Source organism: Solanum stenotomum, chromosome 9 (genome assembly GCF_019186545.1).
Source record: "Solanum stenotomum isolate F172 chromosome 9, ASM1918654v1, whole genome shotgun sequence".
NCBI lineage: Eukaryota > Viridiplantae > Streptophyta > Magnoliopsida > Solanales > Solanaceae > Solanum > Solanum stenotomum.
In genome coordinates, this window is record NC_064290.1 from 14,031,016 (window position 1) to 14,050,963 (window position 19,948).

At 31.8% G+C, this 19,948-nt stretch overlaps 1 protein-coding gene and 1 long non-coding RNA gene across 2 annotated transcripts; one reads left to right on the forward strand and one right to left on the reverse strand.

Annotated features, from left to right (window-relative positions):
* The first annotated feature begins 5,489 nt into the window (after positions 1–5,489).
* LOC125876416 (UDP-glycosyltransferase 74F2-like) lies at positions 5,490–14,667 on the forward strand. The gene is made up of 4 exons (XM_049557599.1): positions 5,490–6,190; positions 6,648–6,921; positions 11,597–11,802; positions 14,146–14,667. Exons 1-4 carry the CDS (start codon positions 5,543–5,545, stop codon positions 14,395–14,397), a joined length of 1,380 nt encoding a protein of 459 aa, XP_049413556.1. The 5' UTR covers positions 5,490–5,542; the 3' UTR covers positions 14,398–14,667.
* Positions 14,668–18,045: 3,378 nt separating this feature from the next.
* Positions 18,046–19,948, reverse strand: LOC125876545 (uncharacterized). The gene is made up of 4 exons (XR_007447503.1): positions 19,904–19,948; positions 18,967–19,026; positions 18,683–18,822; positions 18,046–18,159 (listed from the first exon to the last, which is right to left on the reverse strand). It is a non-coding gene; the product is annotated as an uncharacterized LOC125876545 (long non-coding RNA).

Here is a 19,948-nt window from a genome sequence, read left to right on the forward strand (position 1 = left end):
TGGCAATTAATAGAATCCATCCTCACATTCTTCTTCTACTAATAGTGCTTGTGATTTATCTTGTCTTTGAACTTGCACACTTTTGTAACATAACCTGTTTATTTGCAACTTTCACACAATGCATCAGATCTCCACCAACAGAATTTTTTCAAGTGTGTTTTCTCTTTGCAATATTTGCAAGAAGGATAATCAACTTTTCTTTTTTGATAGTTTGCATGAAAGATACATTCAACAACTTTATCTTCTCTGAAAGCTCTTCTCTGTTCTTGTGCTTGAAGAGCACTTATCAATTCTACAAGGGAGATGGTAGAGAGATCTTTAGACTCTTCCAAAGCAGAGATTTTAGACTCAAATCTCTCGGGAATAGTCACAAGAATCTTTTCAACTATTCTATTATCTTTAAAATCCTCACCAAGCAACCTGATTATGTTGACAATCAAAGAAATTCTGTCAGAATAATTAGTGAGTCTCACCATCTTGCATCCTAAGAGATTCAAAGTCTCTTTTCAAATTCAGAATTTGATTTTGTCTGCCTCATTCACTTCCTCTGTACTCCTTCTTAAGTTTTTTCCAAGCTTTATTTATTGTCTCACATGCAATGATTTTAGAAAAGATTGAATCTGCAATTGAATTTTAATTTACAATTTTGGCTTTGTACTTTTTGATCTTCTCTTCTGAGTGAAGTTTGATTTCTGCATCAGAAGATTTTTCAGAGTATGTGTTTGTCTTTCATTACAGTTTCCCACAAATCATAAGCCTCAAGATAAGACTTCATCTTAACTGCCCAAATTTGATAATTTTCACCATTGAAGGTTTGTGGGGAATTGAAAGAAAGAGTATTGATTGTCATGGTATGAAAATAAGGTTTAAAATAGTATAAATTAAAATTTGGTTAAAAGTAGCTCTGCGTTAAAAATAAAAGCACGGGTTAAAATTGGTCATGTGTTAAAAATAAAAGCACGAGTTAAAATTGGATTGAAAATATGTATGAAAATAAAGTGGTTGAAAGTTCTTCTTCAATAAACTCACAGATCCACTAAGATCAATGGAAGACTCTGATACCACTGTTATGGAATGAAAGAAATTAGAAAGAAAAAATAAAGAGAAAATGAATGATAACTCTTTGTATTGATTCTTGCATTGATTCAAATAGAGGAGTACATCACTATTTATATATAATTAAGGAGAATAAAATATATATTATTTTTCTTCTAGACACTAAACTAAAAGGAAACTACATATTTTGCAATTAATGTAATCCCTAGACTTGAAAGGAAATTAAATACTATAGAATTTTTTTTAGACTAAAAAGAAAAAAGTAAAAAGATTTTACCAAATTTCAACAACATTCTGCTCTTAGTTCTATTTCATACAATACTACCTGATTTGCTTTTAAGGGCAAATTACAAGGCAAATGTGAAGTTATTGCTGATATGAAAAATGAATCAGTAGTTGCAGAAACAAATTTGGAACAAACTTGTTGACATCTTCCGTTGAACTGGCAATGTTGACAGATAAGTATGCAACACTCAGCTGGTGACATAAATGTTTGAAGCGTGGACGATGCCACAGTCCACTAATGTGCTATCATTATGTGTTAAACGACGTCCTTTGAAATACAAAATGATCTGTGTAGTATGGGGAATCCCTTGTGTATGTAGTACCTTATCCTTGAGCCCTTGGATGGTACAATCGGACGGGATGTCCACAAGAATTGTCATGTTCATGTATACATTCACGAAGATACTAAGGCGCTCAGGATTATAACTCAACTTGGGTCGAATTTTTGGAATTATGTGACGTCTCTGTGGTGATTTTTTCATGAACTCGTTGTAGCTTTTGGTGATGGAAATCCCGCTGATCTAAATGTGTAAACAAGAACAATAATATTTAAATGTTGCAGCTATAAGTTCAACCAAAACCAAAAGTTCAAGAACATAATTTTAATATCAACATTTCAATTAGTAACATGTATGATCAATTAGATCGTATAGGAGTCACAATTCAAATTTCACATAAAACATTGAAGAACTTGAAGATTTAAGGAGCAGAACATAAAAAGAAAAAAGAAAAAAAAAGAATATGAAGGGATCATTTTCCCAGAAAAAAACCTACATAATATTTGATCTTTGCGAAATTGCTTTGCTAATTCTACACAGTTAATTTGTATCTCATGTTACAACTCTTGGTGATAATGTATCATCGATTCGAGACCTTTGATCATATGGTCGTCACCGTTGAGAATCTACTCTTCAATTATGAGAATCTGTTTTCCAATTCTCACAGAATCTTTTACATAAACCGCAATTTTATTCTACAACTGTACGAAAGAATTATCCATTTGAAGAAGATAAAAAATGAAATTGTGAAAGGGAACAAATTGAACAATATAGAGCTCAGAAAGAATTGTTTTCTTGAACACGGATGAAATAAGAACACCATGAGAAACGAAGAATCTTGAAACTCCAACTATATCTATGGCGCCTTTTTTTTTGTATCTTTTTACCGTTAATTTTATGTTACTGCATTATTTTCTTTTTACACCATAATAATAATTCAAACTCATTTTTTATTTTATATACTTCTTTTCTTCTTCTTTTTCTCATATATTTCTTTATTTGTTTATTTTCTCAATTTATTTTTTTCCTTCATAAATTCTCCCTCAATTTTATTTTAGCTTTCGTTCTAGCAAAGTGAAATGAGATAGCAAAAGGATATTGCGAAATATCCAAATTGTCAACAACTGAAGGTCAAGCATCAAAAAGCCGGTGCTTTGTCTCAAGACCTTAGCATTCCTACATGGAAGTGTGAAGATTTTAATATGGACTTCATTACTAGTCTACCTCGTACTTGTAGTCAGTTTGACTCGATTTGGGTTATTGTGGACCGAATGACGAAATCAACTCACTTTCTTCCCGTAAAAACTTCGTTTTCAGTTGAGGAGTAATGGAGTATGCCAAGGTTTATATCCGGGAAATGTTAAGATTACATGGAGTTCCCTTGTTCATTATCTTCGATCGTGGTACTCATTTTACGTCTCAGTTTTGGAAATCGATAAAGGTCTTGGTACTCAAGTTAAACTTAGCACGACTTTCCACCCTCAAACTAATGGACAAGTCGAGTATACTATCCTGACCTTATAAGATATGTTAAGAGCTTGCGTAATTGATTTTAAGGGTAACTGGGATGACCATTTCTTTCTAATCGAATTTACTTATAATAATAGCTATCATTCTAGAATTGGGATGGCTCCATTTGAGTCTCTTCATGATATGAGGTTTACGTCTCCTATTGGTTGGGTTGAATTTGGTGAAGTCACTTTGATAGGGCCCGAGTTGGTACATGAAGCTATGAAAAAGGTTCGTCTCATTTGCGAAAGGTTGAAAACGGATCAAAGTTGGCAAAAGTCTTATGCCGATGTTAGAAGAAGAGAGCTTTTGAAAATTGGGTTTATTTGAAAATTGGGAATTAGGTGATAATGCATCTTATAGGTTGGGCAAAATGATGGGATTGAAGTATTAAGTGAAAAAATCATTATCGTGAAAATAGAGTTGGAATTAGGTGATACTCTCCTTGTCTCAATTTATATGATTCACTTTCTTTTCTAGTCAATCCAAAAAAGAACGACACATTTTTAAATAGAAAAAATACATAAAGTGACGCCTAAATGTGTCCCGAATTTTCAAAAAAGCACCTTAACTTCGTGGGCGTTCTATTACCCCATGAAACTATTTCAAATCACAATAAATAAACATTACGTAAAAAATATTATAAGTCACAATAATTGTCAATTCAAAATAATTAAAATATATATGAAAAATTTACGATCAAAGATAGACTTGTTTGAATCTCAAAATCCGAAAAGTGTCATATAAATTAAGACGGAGGGAGTAACATTTTTTCATTTCAAATAAAAATATAACCTAGGTCCTAGGTGTTTGGTAATTGGACGACTTTGGTTCTTACTCTTTAATTAGCCTTTAATTAATTTGATTTAAAATTAAAAGACATTATAATAGACACTCCATCAAATAATACGGAAAAATCAAACACTCCTATTAAATGTTTAAGATCAAACAGTACGACAACAAAGTTTTACATTCTTGACTTCTTGATGAAGAATTGAAGTGCTTCTTCAAGAACATACTTGTGAAAGAAATATTTTAATAATAGTATATTTTGAAATGATATTTTAAAAGTAAAAAATCAAAAATTAGCAGTACAGTACCGATACCAAAGAGAATCGATATGATTGAGATGGTCTAAAAATCTAGTTTCGATTACACATTATAAAATACCCAAAAATTTGGAATGATATATTTTTTTTTAAAAAAATAACCGATCGAACCGTCCTATTGACACCCCGAAAATTAATGATGTAGGTGTAAAAACACACTTTTGACACTATATTGAAGAGAAAATATATAAAGTGCCCCCTTAACTTAGACTCTTTTTTCAAATACACACTTAAATTTTGCGAGAGTTCTATTACCCCATGAAACTATTCAATCACAATAAATACACCATTTTTACACCCGTTGTAAAAATAGTGCTGATGGGTGTGTGTGGAAGAAGATGGAATGAAAAAGGTAGGGTTTAAAAAAAAAGGAATAAGAACAGATGGAGGGGTAGGGGGAGAGGGTGGATGGGTGTGAGGAAGAAGAAGAATGGAAAAGGGGTCCTTTTAAAAAAAAAAAATTACACCTATTTTAAGCGTCTAATTTTTTTATTTGTCACGTCAGCTATTTAAATGGTATTTAATTCACTATATACTAGATTAAGGGATAAGTAAACGCCTTGTGAAGTTATATAATTGGATGAGATCATCAATTATATAATGAAATTTGCTGCCCAGTTCACGAGGAATTTTTATGTTTATTAAAAAAAAAAAAGTTGGCTCTATACAATTGGATGAGACCATCAATTAAATTTAGCATGTGAAGAAGTCTAGTTTTTTTTTTAAAAAAAGGAATATTAAAATAGCACTTGGGTTGCAAAGTCAAACAAAAAAACAAAAAAAAATAAAACATGTTGCATATATAAAATCAATTCCTATGATACCATAAGAGAGAAACAATTTCCAAATCCGATGGCTGTTATTTGTGTTTTGATCACTAAATTTATTGTACTTTAGGTTCAGAACTTTGGCAATTATTAATATTAAATTAATGCTGAGGGTCTCCCGGAAACAGCCTCTCTACCTCCACGAGATAGTGGTAAGGTCTGCGTACACTCTACCCTCCCCAGACCCCACCTAGTGGAATTTCACTGGGTATGTTGTTGTTGTTGTTGTTGTAATATTAAATTAATACTCTTTTCTTCCTTGTTTTACGTGATGCAAATACTCTTGAAAAATTAAAAGAATACTTTTAAATATTTTAATCTGTTAGTCATTCTCACGTATAAATTTATCCTTGTTTAAGAAAATACTGAATTCGATTGAACGGTAGGGAATACATTTCATCTTGCCACAATCTCTCTATATATAGATATCAAAGAAAGAGGACTTCAACATTGAATTGTGAGCATATCAAAGAAAAAAATGAACTTAGCTCACAACAAAATTCATTGTTTGGTAATACCATTTCCAACACAAGGCCACATAAATCCAATGCTTCAATTCTCCAAAAGATTACAACACAAAGGCATAGAAATCACACTTGTTCCTACCATTCACATATTCAACAAAAGCATGCAAGAATTGACAAGTTCCATCACAATTGAGCCAATTTCTGATGGATATGATGATGTGAATGGACTTTTTTGTGCTAAGTCCATTGAAACCTACTTAGAAAGTTATCAAAAAGTTGGATCACAAGATATCATTCAACTCATTGAAAAGTTGAAAAACAAAGGAAATCCTATAAATTGTGTCATTTATGACTCATTCATGCCTTGGATTCTTGATGTTGCAAAAATGTTTGGACTAGTAAGTTGTGTTTTCTTCACTATGTCATGTGCTGTTGAAAACATTTTTTATCATATCCAACTAAAGGAACTAAAGCTTCCTGTTGAAGGACATCAAGTTTTGCTCCCTGGATTACCACCATTAGTTCCCTCTGACTTGCCATCTTTTGTTAATGATTTGGGGTCATATCCACCATTCTTGAAGATGCTTGTTGATCAATTCTCTAATATCCAAGAAGCTGATTGGATCCTTTGCAACACCATATATGAATTGGAGAAACATGTTTGTATTCACACTCTTCTTCTTTTTTTATTATTTATTTATTCCTTAACTACTTGAAAGGGAGCCTCGGTGCAATGGTAAGAAACTATGTTGTTCAGATCCTTTAGAAATGTATTCACACTTATGTCAGATCCTCGAAAAATCAATAACTTTTGGAGGATTTGGCACACACTCCATTGACATCTTTTGAAGGATCCCAATTCTCAAAGCCCTATGTGTCACAAGCAAACACCACATGTGCTTTACTATTTTAATTGGTGGGGGTAGAGGGTTTTTGTGCATTATAGCACATGCCATGACTACGGGTTCTTTACTTTTTGGTGGTGTATAGGGTTTTTGTCACATAGAGAAAATCGATTCTTGCTACTCTGTTTGCTTAACACAAGTCTTATTTAACTTACATGGACAAACTTCATAGTTCATTTATATGATCTTTTTTTTTTTCAATTATGAATAGGAAGTGGATTGGATAACAAAGAGATTGTCATTGAGGACTATTGGACCAACCATACCATCCATGTATGTGGACAAGAGACTTGAGAATGATAATTCATATGGTCTAAGTATGTACAAGCCTAAAACTGATGTTTGCATGAAATGGCTAAGTGATTGTGATGATGGATCAGTTGTGTATGTCTCATTTGGAAGTATGGCTGAATTGAAAGAAGAACAAATGAAGGAGATAGCTTGTGGATTGAAGAAAAGCAATCACAACTTCTTGTGGGTAGATAGTGTTGACACCCAATTTTGGCTCTCCACATCTAATAATAATAATAATAAAATATATATGTTATGAATTTTTATAGGAATACAAAAGGATTTTTAATTATTTATTTGACTTGATAAATTTATTTCATAAATTTTATTTCTTACAAAATCAAATATATTATATTACTACTTACTTTCTCATTTTTTAAATAAGTGTCGTTCTTAAGAATCGAATCTATTTTTGTTCAAATATAATTCCTTTTGTCGCAATAGATATTTTTCGTGCATTTATTAAAATTGGAAAGCTTAGTTAATTAATGATTTACTAATTTATATTAATTTAATTTTAAGAGTGACTAATTTTATCAAATGAGCTAATCTTGCAAAATAATTATCACTTATGGCTATTTAATAAAGAAAGTAGTTATAATTTAAATTAATTTAATTTGAGCAAATTTGGCAATCCAAGTCTTATTAAACTGGTCAATCCATGTATGCCACGTAGGCGAGCACATGGATTATGCTTCTTTAGATTCGATCTCAGCCTTACAATCTAATCTAACGGCCTTAATTAATTCATCCTTTTACTATTATATATATATAATTTATTTTTAAACTCTTTATTTTTACCAACCGTCCGATCAAATGATCGGACGGCCCAAATTAAATACCAAAGTTTTTCATCTTTTCCCAAAATTGTACAACCCCTACGTCTCCCCCGTACTCTTTCTCCTTCCCCATAATTTTTTCCTTTCCCAGACGCGTTTACCTCCTTCCCCATGGCCGATCCTCACCTCTCCCATTGGCTCAGTCAGAAAATGGCTATGGACTGCCGGAAAATGTTAATTTCCGGTGGTTCCTTGCTCTATACCCCCATCCGTCACTCAACCCCTTTCAAATCCATCTGAGAAAGGCGACTCTTGGAAGAAACTTTCTTCCCCTTCATCATTATTCCTTCAGATTTGGCTTCCCTAGAATTCAAAAATTCAAATTCTTGAGGCCAAATGGAGTTTACGATTTGTCTATAAAAGGAGCCATTTGGTTCCATTCGAAAGGGGGATCGGGGGATCAACATCCCAAAAAGGGAGAAAAAAAAAAAGAAGAAAACGGATAGGAACGAGATTGGAGAATAAATAGAAAAGAGGGAGAAGACATAATTCAAGCATTAGGTTTCATAAAATTTCTATATTCTTTCATCTTTTCGTTTTCGATTTTGAATTCGAGTTCGAGGAATTTAAAAGTTAGAATCTTTGACGTCTAGGCTCTAGTTTACTGCTCAACACAAGGTAAAATCTTCTCCCTGTTGTATGCTTATTTAGATTCTAAGTGTTATGTTGTAAATCTGATTATGTTGAGCTCTGTTGGCCTCACTCTTGTTCTTCTTTATTTTGACCTCCATATTTTGGTGGAAAGTTTGTGTTTTTGGTTGAATACGAGTCTTCAAAAAATTATTTTTGTTCGAACATGCTTGCTGATTGTGATGGCATAATTTGGTCAAGTCCATGCTATTGATTTACCTAAAATCTTGAGAGAATTTTTCCTCTACTATTTGGCAGCCGATATGAAAAATATAGTCCCATTACAGTCAAGTGTTTTCTCATTTTTGGGTCAGCTGTGCAGCTCACTGTTAGCTCAAAATATCTATGAAAACTGGAAGATATCAAAATTGGACTCTTCCCTGTATTGCATACATGGCTAGAATCTTTTTCATTAATTATTTTTAGTGATAACTTTGTTCAAAAATCACAATTTACTCTTTTGTGTAGTCTTATTTTTCTAATCTAATTGTTAATTGGTTGGTTTGCTTGAACATGGTGTCATTAATATTTCAATATCTCCAATCAATTTGCTTTGTCCTCTTATTACCGTATTAGCAGTAGTGTATCACAAGCATTTGCATGGTTTAGTTGGTGGTAGTATCAGCTTAAGGAAATGGTAGTTGTTCACCGCTATCTCTTGCCATGTTATATTTCGGTCTCTGAATTCCTATGAGAAAGCATCAGATTCTTTATAACTATCTCATTTTACATAATCTAGGTGTAGGCATCTTCACATAGTTAGTAGTAAGTCACAAAAAAAAAAAAACAGTAGGTTTGTTGGATAGCTAAATGTCTACAACTTTATTGTTTATGGTGTAAGGAAGTTGTTTTCTATATATATATATTAACTTCAAACGTCTGCATCCCCCTCTATTTATATATTTTTGCTTCAATATGAAATTTAAATATATGAGAAACTCAAGTTGTGTGTTAATTTGTTATTTCCATTCGGTGGTAAGTTAAGTGGATCATTGGTGATCATTCAAGCCTTAAACTTGTTTATTTAGTTAAAGTTACTTCCTTTAGGTTCTTTTTTTTGAAGTAGAGTTTTTTATTGAATAGGTTCCAGTCCCCTTGTAATTTAGATGTTAAGAAATAAAAGTTTAGATGCTTTCTGCTCAATAATGGCATGTTGTATATATGTGTTTTCTTTTTTTAAAGAAAGGGTCGTTTTATTTAGGTCGTTATGTCTTGGTTGTAGATTGTTCGTATAACCACTAATACTTAGTATTAACTATTATGTCCCGCTTCACTTTGGTCACAAGTTTTCCCATTCATTAGAGTATGATCACATTAGTAGGCCGGGGCTCATAAACATTTTTAAAATAGCAAACTATTTCTCTTTAATAATTCGTGTTATTGTTTACTTATTAAAGGTGAATGGTTAGTTAAATTTTGTGGAGTTTGATCCTCCTTATTTGCTAAATCTATATTGATTTCTTTACCTCTTACAACAACAAATCTAATCCTTTTGTTTTCTTCTTATGTTTCATGTACAACCGGAGAGCTGGAGTTTCTACTTTGGAACTCGTTTTGGCCTAAAATATTAAGCCAACAGCAATTAGGATCACCGTAATGCTTGGAGTCCCATAAATAGGAGTCTAATGTTCCTCAGCCTATCTTTTATTGCCTTATGTTCTTGATATGTTGGCTAACTTTTACCCTTAAGTTTCATCGTCCTACTTACATTGTTTTTGATATGTTGGTTAACCTTCACTCTTAAGTTTTGATACATTGCTTGTCTTCTTTTATTTTTGATGATTATTCATGTGAGCCAATATTTGTTTGCTTGTGAATTTAGTTGAAACATTTTTTAAGAAATGGGTTAGCATTTTTACCTATAATACTCTTTTACGTTTTTTTTAGTTGAAGAGAAGGGGTTTATAGTTTAAGAATTTTCCAAATGAAGTTTCAAAGGTTAGAATAATGCTAGTGTTTTAAAATTGGGGAAAAGAAATATATATCGACTTAGGCCTTTATCTTAAAGAATAGGAAAACTTATTGTCTAAAACTATCTATTGAAATTTTAGAAGGGTGAAATAATTTTCATTTAGGTATCTAAGTAGAAAAAAATAAAATTCATGAATTGGGACTCCCAAATAAGTTTAGAGGTACATAAAGGCTAAAACTAATTAACTTTAAAATAATTAACTTGTGGAATTATATATATATATATTTTTTATTTTATTTTTTAAAAAAAAAGAAATGAGTAGGGAATTAGGTTTATATATAAAAAATATATAACTATAGAATAAGGCTCAATAGTTTAGACCTATTTTTATACTCTTTACATCACCCCTTTATAAAATATATTGACTATTCTTACTTTTTTTTTAATCGAACATTGCTAAAAAATATTTTATCTTTTAACATGCCATTTCAAAATTTTAGATATGCCAACAGATTCAAATACAAGGTACACACACATATATGTCATACATATAACGGTATATATTCTATATTTTTCTCCATATAACCTAGTATTATCTACTATCTCTTTTACTAATGTTATTTATTTATTTTTATAATTTATAAATGCCTACACTTAAATATACATATTATTTTACTACATATAATATATCGTCAATTTGTCTATACATGTAAATAAATAACAAGTATTCATATGTTCTAAACAACTTACATGTATATACTATACTTTATAATAAGCATAATTTTGATTCTATCTAATACCTTAACATTTAGTATCATTATTATTTATTTATTTTAATTTTTTTAAGAAACTCTATTTTATCCAAATTACATATTACATATTACATATTACTACATATTTACACTCCATTACTATCTTATTTTATTTTTCACGTCTTAATGAAATGGCATATTTTCATAAATCCAACATCTATATATTTCTTAGGATAACTTTACTATGATACATCTACATTTTTAAACATATAAAAATTAACATACTTTTGAGTACATCTATTTATTTATTTATTTTTTTTACATGATAAAAAAAAAAACTACTATTAAGTTTATTTTATAAGGCATATATATGTCGTATCTTGTATTTTATTCTTTTCTTAAACTAACCAATTAACTTATCATTAATCATTAAAAGCAAATAAATAAACAAATTTTCCTAATCATGTTTTTCCTAAATTAAGTTTAAAGACTATCTTCGAATAGGCTCTGAGAGATGCTTAACATCTTTCCCTCGAGTAACCAAAACTCTTACTCAGAATCTCACTGGTTTTGCAAATCAAAACAGAGTTTACATTTACATATAAAAATGATTTCCCTAATATTTTCCTTAAAATTTAAGTGGCGACTCTAAAACAAAACAATTTTTTCCAAAATCAAAATGTCAGCCACATTATGTTGTGAACTGTTTCGGCCGGTTCGAAATAGAGTGCGACAGTTAGAGAATCAGAAAAGCCTAAAATTCCAAAAGATTTTTTAGAGAACATCACAAAGGAAAAGGGTCTAGTTGTAACTTGGTGTCCACAACTAGATGTGTTAGCACACAAAGCAATTGGTTGTTTTATGACACATTGTGGATGGAATTCTACTTTAGAGGCCTTGAGTTTGGCAGTTCCAATGGTGGCAATTCCAATATGGACTGATCAATGTATGTTTACATTTCTACTCTATTCGAATAGGGCGAAACGTCGCGGTGACTCAAAAAATAATTAATTGATTCAATTTTAAAATAATTTTAAAAAACTAAGATTTTTAAAGAAGTCGCCACCTAATTTTAGGAAAACCAGAAAACCACTAAGTGATCTACGAAACCATTAGATTCTAAGTAAGGGATTCAAGTTATTTCGAAGAGAAGGGGTTAGGCATCCTTCGAAATCCACAAATGTGGATCCCGATTGAATTCATTTTTTCAAATTGAGGAGTAGGATAAAGTATTGTACAAGTATAATAAACATGCAATATACACAAGTAATATGATAAAACAATAATATAAGAATCGGCCTAAATTTGTCTATCGTCAATAATATACAATAATGAATAAGAATATAATTCGAACCTAATTCGAATAGCTTCAATGGGAAGCATCTCCGGGATACCTGTAAACACACTTAGTAAAAGTGTTACTAGTAAATAAATATAAATAAAAATAAATTAAATAAATAACAACTTAAAATAAAAATCCGTCTTACTAACATGGAAGGCCTTGGAAATCGACGGTAATTTCTTCATCGACCATTTTAACTTACAAAAATATAAACTTAAACTAAATTTCCGTCTTTTATAATGTGGAGGCCTTCAAAATCGACGGAGAAATTTTTTCATTGACCCATTTTAACAAACAAAATATATGAACTTATATTAAATTTCCGTCTTTCAAAATGTGGAGGCCTCCAAAATCGACGGAGAGATTTTCTCATTGGCCAATTTTTACATGCAAAATATAATGCAACAATAAAAAGATAATAGTGGAAAATACTCATAATAGTGTCAATAATAAAGCAAACTACCGAAAACTCAAACAAATCACTAAATATTAACAACCAAATAAAAAAAAAATGATCAACAATAAAAGAAAACCAATGCATAATAATATAATAATAATAAATAATAACCATCCAAATGCATCATTTCACAAAGAAAAAGGCATAATAAACAATTACTGTAATAATTAAATTAACAACAAGAGAGAGTAATACACATTTAAACTTTGGATCGATCATACAAAGGTAATTAACAAAGTAAAAATATTGAACAATTTCAAGTATTATCGAAAACCAATAATAATAATATAATAATAAACAAACAAACAAATCAGCTTTAAAATAATATTAACTAAGAAAAAATCAACAACTAAAAAAAAAAAAGCCAATATATTATCAAACTAACTAAACATTAAAATAACCAAGCATAGTTAAAATATAGACAAAACAGTGACCAAATATATAAGAAAAAAAAACACATGAAAACAGGGGACAAAGAAGATTACCTTTTGTTGGGTTCTCCGTGCAGATCTGCGATGTGGCTGGCTCGCCGGAGTGTGTGAGGACTCACTTTTCTGATATATTGAGCGTGAACACCTGAAAACGAAACAAAATCATAAAGGGGAGGGGAAGGGAAAATGGTGGTTCAATGGTACGGTGGTTTCAAGTGGTGGGTTTGTTGTTGTTGGTGTTTTGCCGGAAATGGAGTGGTGTTGTTTGATGGGTCGCGAAGTTGGTTGTGTTGTGGGTCTGGCTTCTGGTTGTCTTTTGCCGGAAATGAAGTGTTGTTGGCTGTTTTCAGGTGGGTTTTAGGTGGTGTTTTTGGGTCTGTTTTTCTTGAGATGAGTGGTTTGTTTCGAGATCTGGTTGCAAGCTTCTAGCTCGATGGCTCACTGGTGGGTTTCGTTGGAGCAATGGTTGGTCGTTTTTGTTTGCTGGGTTTAGGGGGTTTGGATTTCACCGGAAATGGCGAAGGTGATAGGGAAACGAGCGGCGGTTCAGGTTTGGTTTTGCCAGAAATGGCGTTGTTCTTATGGTGGTTAGAGAGCTGTTGTGCGAGAAGAGAGGGAAAGGAACAAAATTTAGGGTTTTCTTTTGAAATTCTTACCTCCTAAAAAATAATCTACCCCCCTATTTTTTAAGTTAACCAAAATTTATATAGGAAATAATTGTTAAATGGACTCAATTTGTGGGCTTGGAATTGTGGCCCAAAATTATCAATCAAATAAAATATCTGTATTTGAATGAATTTCTAGATTGTGCAAAATATCATAATGAATATTAATAAATGTAACAAATAAAATGAATATATATAAAAAAAATAATAATAAACGTAACTAATAACATGTAAAAATGTAATTTTAAAATTAACTAATAAAAAATTCTAAATTTTGATAACTAAGGATAGTTATCGATAAACTTATTTAAAAAAATTATTTTAAACTATTAAATAAATAAACCTTAAAAGTTACGAATTTTGAAAATGTTGGCCAAAATTGGGTGTCAACAATGTACAAATGCTAAGTATGTGATGGATATTTGGGAGATGGGAATAAAGGCACAAGCTAATGAAAAGGGTGTTGTTAAACAAGAAGTTGTGGAACATTGCATAAAAGAAGTTATGGAAGGAGAAAGAGGCAAAGAGATTAGAAAGAATGCAACCAAATGGAGAGAAGTGACAAAAAAGGCAATGGATGAAGGTGGAAGTTCAGATAGAAACATTAATGAATTTATTGCTAAATTGGTTAATGTGTCTTAAAGCTTTAGTGTGTATTCAATAACTATATGTTCTTCAAGCTAGTGTTGTCTTATATGTACCAAGATTTGGTACAAGTGAGTGAGTTATGCAAGATTTTGCATAAGCAATATCAATTTATTGTCACAATTTCGATTTGTGAGTTTGAGTTTGAAATCATGATGGCCTTTAAGGCTTTGCCTAATGGCCTAAGTTGATAATTACTTTCTATTATTTTCAATGTTCACCTATTGTATTTTTTTGCTCATAGAAATGATGTGAAAAATAAAAGGATGTGGATTATTTGATGATGTATTTCCATGACTACATATGCTTACCTCATCAATTATCGTTTTCTCTTTTTCCTTTTGCTAATGTGCTCCCAAATAATAATGCAAAACATGTTTCCCAATTACTTTTCCTCTTGATAAATAATTTGCCCCACACAATAATTGCAAAACATGTTCCCAATTATAATATTAACCAAGTCAAAGATGATTGATATACAATATGGTTGCAAAAGAGTTATGTTCATGTATTTGTTTGAAAATATGTCTTACATATAAGGATGGCGATGCGGATTAGAGCGAAGTAAAGTTTTGACGCGTTAAAATTAACTCGCCCCTTATTTAAGCATTACTCCCTCCGTCCCTAATTACTTGTTCACTTTTGAATTAACACACCTATTAAGAAATCAATTAATGACATAGTGAGTTTACCATTTTACCCCTATTAATTATGAAGTGGATGAAAAGTTTTGCATTTTTCAAAGTAATTAGTCATATAATTGAGGGTATAATAGGTAAAAAAAATTGTCTTTTCTTGATTTATCAAAATGGACAAGTAATTAGGGACAACTATAAATGGAAAAGTAAACAAGTAATTAGGGACAGAGGGAGTAATTTATATTTTCTATTTTTTTATGTTCTATTTAGTTTTTAAAACATGATGATGAGTCTCTGACCTTTCTTAGTTATACAGGGTGTGATAAATATTCATTTGAATTTTAAATGTACTTACTTCCACAAAGTGTGATAAATTTATGGGAAAATGGTCTGATATATCCCTCAACTTTGCTATTTGGAGCTGATATGCCCTCGTTATGAAAGTGGCTCATATATATCCTTACCATTATACAAACGGCTCACATATACCCCTACCGTTACAAAATGAGCTCACATATACCCTTAATTTAACGGAAGTGAAAAAAATAGTTTTAAATTTATGTTTTTGACTTTTAAATTTTAAAAAAAATCATGTAGGGGTATATATGATCCTTCTAGCGAATTTCAAGGTATATTTTAATCTTTTTTATACATAAATTATTTTTTGACGTCTTTGATTATCATTTTTTGAGTTTCTTATTCTTATATATTATTTTTTTCTTTCGTTCGTTAGTGTAAAGAGAAGATTGTAAAACTAATTTTTTGTGTGGCTATATTATAATTTAAAACTATTTTTTTCGACTATATTGTTATTTATTTTTTGTAATGAAAAAAAATTGGGTCATCTATAATAAAGTTTACAAGAAAATTAGTGAAACATAAATAAATTTGACCATCAAAATAATAACTTTAAATAGTCGTTGAAACAGAAAAAGTCAAAAAAAATTATGTGTGAGGAGAATTAAATATACCCATATGAGATTATATATATTTTTTAAATAATAATAATTAAAATTAATTTTTTTCACTTCCATTAGAGGAAAAGGGTATATGTGAGCCATTTGTATAGCAATAGGGGCATATATGAGCCACTTTCATAATGAGGAGTATATCAGCTCTAAATAATAAAGTTGAGGAATTTATCAGATCCTTTTCCCTAAATTTATTGCAAATATTTCATTGGACTCAACCTTATCTATGGTAGCAAGCTACAGACTGTTCAAAACACTAAAAGGAACCTCTCATGAACACACACCTGTCGTGCCCTGCCCAATGGTGGAGCCAAGTGATGTCGATCGACACTCCTTCATCGAAAAATTACATTGTGTAGTTAGAATAAAAATATTTTTGTTATGTATATATATTACACATTGACACTCCTTGACTTCTACACGATTTTATTTCTTTATATTTTGATACCCCTTAGATGAAATTCGAGCTCTGCTATTGGCCCTGTTAAAATTTTAAAAATGTTAGCTATGACCCACCTTGCCCACCCCATTTAAGTATTGCCCCACCTTGTCCCATTAAGCCTTTGTCATGCCTCGCCCTTGACCTGTCCCATTGCCATCTTTTATTATAACTTAAATAGAAAACCTCATTAATGTCAACTCAAAATATAATAACAAGTGCCAAAATTTTACATGTTTATCACTAATGATACATTAACAATTATTAGCTGAATAAAGTCTTGAAGCACACAAACTTCAAGTATTACTCTGAAAGAATAACTTGATTTCATTTTAGCCTAGAGGATACAACAACAAAAAACTCCAGGCTTAGCAACGAGAATTCCTCATACAATACATATTCCTACATCCTTAAAAACTCAGACCTGCCTACTATCTCCCTCTTTCAATGTTTAAAGGGAGAAAGGACAAACATACCCCCAAACTATCGTAAATAGTATACAGATACCCTCCGTCATGCCTAGTTTAGATAAAGCACCCCTTATCGCCCCACGGCATCTGGTTAGGACACAAAGCTTATTCTATTCCAAAAATAGCGCGGAAGATGGGGGGGCTTGCCTCCTCGTTCCCTTTTACCTATGCGTTTTGGGACATTATTGCCTCTGCCATCCAAAAACTAGAGCATATATAACATTTATACCTGCCGTCCAAAAAGATAAATTATGGGTGCTTTGGACTAATACCTATTATATAAAGGACGAAAGCATATGAAATACTAGCGCTAAGAATGCTTCATGGATGATCCAGCAAATTCTCAAGGCTAAGCACTACTTTGAAGAAGCTGACCATGAACTTGAAACTGTGCAATAGATGGAACAGTTCTCCATTAAGGCTTATCTATCAGTCCATAATAGGACCAGTTTATAAGGTGCCTTGGTATAAAAAATTGTATGCAGGAACAAAGGAGCTAAAAAGACGATCTTTACTCTGAAAATGGCAGCACATGATCGACTGCCTCACACGAGATTGCTTGCGTAAATGAGGCATAGACACAAGCTCAGTTTGTCTCTTGGAAGATGAAACCAACCAACACTTGATTTGTCGATGTAATGTCACTGGTCACCTGTGGAACAAGCTACTAGTAGGGAAAGATGCCCAGACAGTCTTGATTGGGGAGAACTCGCTTGGGTGATTGAACACTGCAAAGGAAGGAATATTGTATAAAACGGCATTGGCTACAACTATTTACCATGTATGGCAAGAGCAAAACCATCGTATCTTCCAAAATGTTGCAGAGAAAAGTAAGCACTCGGGAGATATATTATAGAGATACTATGTATCCCAAGATAGCTACGTATATAACATAGTTTGATAACTACCCATCCTAGCTAGCTCGGGAAGAATTATTAGAGAAGAGAACAGGGGATGCTAGGTACTTCTGGGCTAGGAGCAATATGTCCTTTCCAGCTAGAGTTTTGTTTTTGTTCCTTTTCTTGAGCTGTACATTTTCCATTTGGTAAATAACATCTTTTAGTTACCAAAAAAAAAAAAGTGCTTATGAAAATAACAGTTTTTAGCAACAATGCCAAACAAGCTCTTAGTATAATAGATATAATGAGGTTGTTTTTCAGCACTATGTACATTTCACTAAAATCTACTTTCAACAGGTGCATTCACCCTCTTGGCATTCTTTAGTTGGTCCAGAAGCTATTCTGCATGGAAAAGAGAAACAGTAACATTATGCAACACAAAAGGTAACAAATACTATGATGTGCACTGTGTCTTGGTTGAAAACACCAAAAATAGATGCTAACAACAGAATGCAATGCCAAATAACTCGTGTATTAAAAAAGTCTACTAACTCTTCTATTTTTTATTTTTTTTAATAGTCTCAGCAACCCTTCCATTCAGCAACAGAATATATACCAACAGACAGTCGGACACAGATAAAATCACAAGCGACTCTAAAAGCCCATAATTAGGAATCTGCTTTTTATCCAACAAATGCAAATGTTCAAAATCCACAAACTGAAATACTTTAAAGTCATATATATGGACCTCATGGGCACCTAATGGCTACAAAACAGGCTGCAAACAGCTTTTGACGTCAATAATTAGTCTTTCTTTTTTTCCAGAATCAAATAGGATTTAGACCTTGTATAATAGATGGCATGTAAGGAAAGACTCATGAAGTTATTCAATGTGTGGGATATAGTAGGATAAGAACTTCTGTACCTTGGATATTTTACAATAAGAAAAGGATCCATCCAAATTCTTAACTGCAGCACAGGAGGACAGTAACTTATAGCAGCACATGTGACATTTCAGCCTGTAACCTTTATTGCTCCAATTTCATCAATCTTTTAGCTCTTGTGCTGCAACATTTCAGCATGTAAGAATATTACCATTGGTATAAGGTGAAGGTATGGTCTTAATATACTGAAAAAACTGCCCATATAATGAGCTCAGAAACGAACTTAACGTTTGCACAGATCATATTGAATACAATATTATCTTACCTTGTTTCTCTTGTGTTTGTTAACATCATTAAGATCCTCCTTGCCATCATGCTTCTTTCTCTGATATCATCAGAAAGATCACAATCATTGAGGTCAAACAAAAGCATAAACACAATCAATACATTATAGCTATTTGCTAAAGTCCTAAAAGTGTTAACTCTGTGATGAACTTTTTACAGCAAGAGTGATCCCAACAAGCCAGCTCAATAGTTAAGCTCCTCTAGGCAAAGACATCAAATCAAACAAGAAAAATTACCCATAATTGTTACATAGAAAAAGAAAACAATGTCAACCTCTCATTATAACAGTACATAGCATACAGTACGACGAGAAAAATTACAGAATCAAACTTCTCGTAAATTCAGTACATAGCATACACAGTAAAAGATGAGAGCAATCAAACAAACTAGAACTTGAAGCTACTGTTACAAGCAAAAGGCTAGTCATGGAAATGACGATGTATATACCTTATTAAACTAAGTCAATGACTATCTTTTGACGCAGTTACTGAAAACTGAAAGTCAAGCAACAATTGATTCAACAAACTCTTGAGCTAGATATTTCCCAAAATTAAACCTTTTTATCCAGAACTCTATTCTACTTGAATCCTATAAATGCAACTTATAAGCTACATCACAAATGATTTAGTGGAAGTTCATGGAAGCAAGAGAAACGGATAGCAAGATTCTAAGTGGGACTATTAAAAATATTTCTGTCAGTTACTAAGTAATGCCATTTTCAGTAACGACACCATTGGGCCTATTATTAAGTGGCTTTACTGTGAACCAGTCTTATAAACTTCTTAAATATGAAACAACCACATGATATTCACAGTATATGGCATGCCAGGAGAATCACCGGATTTGCATAACTCTTAAATTTGCTAGTTCTTTTTTGATAAGGTAAATAATTTTATTAACATTTGCTAGTAGCAGACCTTTTCATGATGTTTCGTTGAATGGTCAGCACCAGAATCATGATG

Bases quoted from the DNA above. Each gene is read 5' to 3' on its own strand.
- LOC125876416 (XM_049557599.1), top strand. From the start codon at position 5,543: ATGAACTTAGCTCACAACAAAATTCATTGTTTGGTAATACCATTTCCA. The intron at 6,191-6,647 runs GTTTGTATTCAC...AATTATGAATAG, and splicing joins TATATGAATTGGAGAAACAT to GAAGTGGATTGGATAACAAA. The intron at 11,803-14,145 runs CAATGTATGTTT...ATTGGGTGTCAA, and splicing joins CAATTCCAATATGGACTGAT to CAATGTACAAATGCTAAGTA.